The 5,591-nt window shown below is 39.0% G+C and overlaps 1 protein-coding gene across 1 annotated transcript in view; it reads right to left on the bottom strand.

Annotated features, from left to right (window-relative positions):
* ptpn12 (protein tyrosine phosphatase non-receptor type 12) overlaps nt 1-5,591 on the bottom strand; it is a 69,221-nt gene that overhangs the window by 8,347 nt on the left and 55,283 nt on the right. The window contains exons 13-14 of the mRNA XM_037695922.1: nt 4,633-4,822; nt 1,606-2,569 (exon numbers count right to left, since the gene is read on the bottom strand). Coding sequence (XP_037551850.1) covers nt 1,606-2,569; nt 4,633-4,822 — 1,154 coding nt within the window. The remainder of the gene's footprint in view (nt 1-1,605; nt 2,570-4,632; nt 4,823-5,591) is intronic.

The raw sequence follows: 5,591 nt of genomic DNA, 5'->3' as shown, positions 1-5,591 counted from the left end.
GCCTGTTACCATGGTGACAGAGCAGGTTAACTTCACAGAGCCTGTTATCATGGTGACAGAGCAGGTTAACTTCACAGAGTCTGTTACCACGGTGACAGAGCAGGTTAACTTCACAGAGCCTGTTACCACGATGACAGAGCAGGTTAACTTCACAGAGCCTGTTACCACAGTGACAGAGCAGGTTAACTTCACAGAGCCTGTTACCATGGTGACAGAGTAGGTTAACTTCACAGAGCCTGTTACCATGGTGACAGAGCAGGTTAACTTCATAGAGCCTGTTACCATGGTGACAGAGCAGGTTAACTTCACAGAGCCTGTTACCATAGTGACAGAGCAGGTTAACTTCACAGAGCCTGTTACCATGGTGACAGAGCAGGTTAACTTCATAGAGCATGTTACCATGGTGACAGAGCAGGTTAAATTCACAGAGCCCGTTACCACGGTGACAGGGTGAGTTTCAGCTTTCTCGCTTTCCGCCATGGAAAACACAAAGTTCCTCCTAAACTCAGTCATCTAACTGCACAGTCCCACTTTCTGGAATAACCCCAGGTGAAAATGCCAAACCCAAACAGACAAACTCATGACTCTGATACAAACATTTAGTTTTACAACATGAAAATCATCACATACACTAAAGTTAATAAGATGGACATTTGCAGATTATGTTTCCCTACATAGCTCGTGTTTCAGCTTTAAACAAAGCTTTTGTTTGAATCAAGAAAGTGTGTTCAGTTTATCACGTTTTTAAAAAAAATGCTAATTATTACCGTAGTTTTAACACTTGTTACACTGACTCTTTGTCTGTGATATGTGCATAATAAAAATGTAAAGTTTAGAAAACACAAACTGCTAAGTGAAGTCAAGGTTTGCTTGATTAATTCATAAACGGTAATACTTTGCAAAATGATTAATCTCAAATTACATTATCTCAAAGATGGATCCTGTAACCAGTGAATAAAAATTAGGTTTGTTAAGAATGTGTTTAGTCTTGAAATACCTCAAAGCAGCGCTCAAATTGCTTAATTTTACATCGACTATGACCAAAGTAAAAATTGTATTTCAGAATCTGGTGATTATTAAGACAAAATTATTTTTCTTAAAAAAACAACAAAAAAAACAGGAGAAACCTCAGCTTTCAAACGCCCAGAGAGAATGAAAATACCAATCTTGTTGCATTTATCACAGCCAGGCACAAACAGCAAATTGTTCAGTCAAACCCAAAGTGCAACAAAGATGCTGTCAGTGCATCTCTGAGTTATCATGCAGTGTTGCTCCTTCCCATCCAACGTGCACACAGAACCACACAGAAAACAAAACAGCACTCCTTTCATTCACAAAGTTAGACTCACACACACAAGCTGAAGTTTTGCAGCCAAACCAATTAGTCAAAATATCTGACTTTATACGAAGCACTTTGATCTTTTGTCCGTTTCCTCACTGCTCTAACTCAGATATGTTGAATATAACTTGTGTTTTATCAGACGCCTTACTGACACAGAAGATGACCCTACCATGAGTGGAAATTAACATCAAGTTGTCAGACATGCTCAGTAAAACCACTACTAAGAAACAAGTTAAACTTGATTGTTAAGATGTTCAGCTTACTTGCTGTGGCTGTAGAGGGCAGTGGAGTGGTCTGTCCTGCAATTGACATGGGCACCGCCTTTCTGACCACCTGCTGGCTTTCAGGATGAGACGATGCTGTTACTGTGGACGTCGTCACCATAGATATGTTTGTATGATAACCCTCCTTTCCTTCAGGCATCTCTTCATTCCCCTCCTCGTCTGAATTATCGGAGTGTAAGGGATTGGTGAAACTGAGAGCAGTCCTAACAGGAGTGGAGGAAGAGGAGGAGGAGGAGGAGGAAGAGAGGTGTGAGGAGGATGAGGAGGATGGGGCAACTCTGTCTGAGGAAGAAGAGGAGGAGGAAGTCTTGGGGAAGAGTTTTTCCGGGCTGTTGCAGGGCTCCATCCACAACGCGTGGCCAGATTTGATGCCCGCCATTTCCTCTTCCTGCATCTTCTTCTCTTCCTTCTTCACAGGAAGGTGGTTTGGTCTGGTTAGGAGGCCTCCATCTGCATGGCTCTCCCCACACCCGCCCGCACCTCCCTCCGTGCCCGAGTCTTCCGACAGCGAGGAGCTAGACGTCAGCGCAGTCTGACCAGAGCGAGACTTGAAGGCGTGGCCTCTTTGGAGCGTGGAACTGCTGTTGCTTGAAGTGGCGTTCAGTGCACCTGCTACCCCCGCAGACGAGGAGCTGTCGAAGCTGCGCGGCCCTTCCTGCAACGGCACCTTCTTGATCTCAATGCTGAGCTTCCTCTCAATCCGAGGAGCGGCGGAACATTCGACGGCCGGGGAAATGGGTGAGGACGGTGTCTGGCTTTGGCCTGAATCTGACAGAGTCGACGTCGAGGACAACTTGTTGCTGTAGTTCTCATTGAGATCCAGATTGGAGACCTGAGTCTGCTGGTTTTGGCTCAGCACGTCCAGATTTTTCTGCTCTGGGAGGGTAGTCTTTTGGATCATAGCGGGTTCCGACTGGTTCTGCTCCTGATCCACAACCGCCTTCTGAAATAGAATGGTCAGAAAATAAAGCATTTCATTTTTTTCCCCCCACACAAGTACAACATAAATAATAAGCAAATGTATTTAAAAGTATTATTTATTATATTTTACTTAAGAAAAACTGCCTATTAGAAGGAAATCATTATATCACCTCCAAACAACATTTATTATAAGAACCTGTTCAACTCCTTAAAATTATTCTAGATATTTTTTGTTTTAAAGGTAAAAATATTTAATACTTCCTATCTCTAGCTCCCTGTTTTAAAAGTACTTATCTGTTAATAATAAACTGAACAGAATATTTATATAGCATAACTATAATATGGCAGAAACGAAGAAACCCTAATAAACCTTGTTTAAATAATAACTTTAAATTAATAACTTTTTAAGCTGTTAGCACTCAAAATGTGTTATGGGAATCAGTCTCATCTACTACCACCTCCTTAGGTCGATATCTGTAAACCTGGTTGAGTTATAGCCATTTTTGTGCTTTTTAAAGTCGGTTGGAAGTGGCAGCCAACTCAAATCAGGTAGATCTGGTAGTTTTCCACAACTACCGTATTTTTTGGCCTATAAGTGGTGTTTTGTTTTGTTGTTTTTTTTTGCATAATTTGCATGCTTTGCGACTTATAGGTCAAAGTGACGTATTTATGGATTTTTCCCAGATTTAAAAAACTATTTTTGGCTGAGATATGAGCGTTTTCATTCATTCTGACTGAAAAAAAATTTAACACTAACATTTTCCGCCACTAAATGGCAGTCAAGTAGTAAGGCATGCCATTGTATCATGTAATAGGTAAAAGTGGCTATTAATGATACAATCGGCTTGCCAAGTCTGCCACCGTCGTTTGCCTGGAGCAACAGAATCAGCTTCATTTCGCTGCACTGCCCCGGCGAAATGCAGCTGATTTGACAGTCAAAGTGCATTTATTAAGTAAAAGTTCAACTGAGACACATCTTTACTATAAAGTCGAGCTAACAAATAATTGTTTTTAGGTGTTAATTTTGTAAAATTTTGAAGAAATGTGCAGAGGGACGCACCCATTTCCACAAATCGGCTTTTGAAATGCAGCTGATTTCACAAACAAAGTGCATTTATTAAGGAAAAGTTAGACTGAGACACATTTTTACTATCATTTCAAGCAAACAAATAATTGTTTTTAAGTGTTAATCTAGTTAAATTCTTGTTAAGGTCCTCCCCCGTGCATGCTTCCATGGCCGCCATTTGGCAGCCCATCAATTTTTGGCACAACACCGGCCCACATTTCCAGGTCATCAGCGGTGACTCAATAGATGCAACGTATACGGCGAAGCGACATATTTATGGAGTTTTCCACTTTTTTAGACATATTTGGACTGATGCGACGTGCGATGTTTACGGCAGAAAATACAGTAAATAACTTAAATTGGATTTTAGGGACATTTGAAAAAGATCTATTAATTTCCTCCAAAATGAGATAAATGTGAAAAAAGTGATCGATCATACAGGAAAACTAAGTTTAACTGTTAACCAACCTATAAGAGTACGAGTGTTTGAGTTCTTTAGAGATGAATAGTAAGATTTCCACTGAGGACTTCTATTAATTTCAGTTGTTTTATTTGTGCTTCCTGTTTTTGGTTGTTAAATGAGATTTATGATATCGACTCAAAATAATAGTTCCTCATTTATTTTTTATTTTTAATGAGCTTCATTAAAAAAGATGTTTATTGAATTGTGTTGTGAGGATGTGAAGGGACGGCACTGAGGGCTTGAGGGATATTATTTATTTATTCATTTTTACTTTTTTTATTGTAACACCTCTTAGAAAAAAGACAAATACTTTTTCTTTCTTTTTTTCAGCCTCCCAAAAAGAATGTACGCGTAATATAAATGACGATTAAATAAAATTGAACAACTTGAGTACTGGAAACACTTTCTTGATACATACCGTCTCAGTTTTTACATTCAAAAACTCAATGTTGGCAAGTTACATACAAAAAGGGTTCGACTCTTTCAGTCATTGATAATAAAACACTTCAACATTCTGTATTTTAATACTTTGTTATTTATTTTTAATCCAGCTCACCTGTGCGGCGTTGCGCTGCGTCGTAGCGAGGACGTGTATGACAGGTTTGGGATGGTAGCGGTCGTTGTCCTGCCGTACGTTGGTGACTGTGGGGAACGCCGATGGGGGAGACGGGGTGAGAATGGGGGGGACGGGGTGAGCTTCAGGAGGCTGGAGAATCTCCTCCTTTACATCACCTTCTATCTGTGGACTGAGCAGAGGGAAAGAGTTGATGTTAAAAACGTGTCAACACAGTGTTTATCTCACAAATATAAAACTATTTTTTTTGTATTTGATTATTTTAAATCTTTGATGCAAGACATTTATCAAAGTTTCTGCAGGTATCTTTAACCACTAGATGGCAGAACGTTACAAATGCACAACTTTACAAAGTGATATTGCTGAGCCAGATTATATGTTCTCAGATTTTCTGCTTCTGTTCTTTGACAGCTCTACCCCATATGTTGTGGATTTGTTTATCAAACCAAGAACAGACTCTGAATCAGCTTTACAGAGCACAACACCTCTAACTGATTCTACAGAATATGATATATTATGCAGTTACAGAAGACTTTTACAGAATATGATATATTATACAGTTACAGAAGACTTTATCAGAGATTTAAACTCATCCTAAGAGACAAAAAGGATTAAGCTTTAGTTTAGATACCTAAGTGCAAAAGAGAAGAACGCTCTACCAAATTCAGAACAACTTTAAAAAGGAGCCAACAGGGGAACAGCAACTGATCTTTAAATGTTTTTAAAAAGTACACAAAAATGGACGTTTACCCACTGTAGCTTTGTACATAAAACTATAAATATGCAGTTGTACCCTTAGGCTTAAAGAAGACCAAGAAATCAAATGAAAAAGTACACAATGATGTGTACTATACAGTAAATTTAATATGAAATGCATAGAACTATTATATATATACACACACATATATATATATATATATATATATATATATATATATATA

The sequence above is a fragment of the Nematolebias whitei genome, chromosome 22 (genome assembly GCF_014905685.2).
Source record: "Nematolebias whitei isolate Nwh7 chromosome 22, NemWhi1, whole genome shotgun sequence".
In the NCBI taxonomy this organism is placed as follows: domain Eukaryota; kingdom Metazoa; phylum Chordata; class Actinopteri; order Cyprinodontiformes; family Rivulidae; genus Nematolebias; species Nematolebias whitei.
This window is presented reverse-complemented; position numbering and strand designations above follow the sequence as displayed.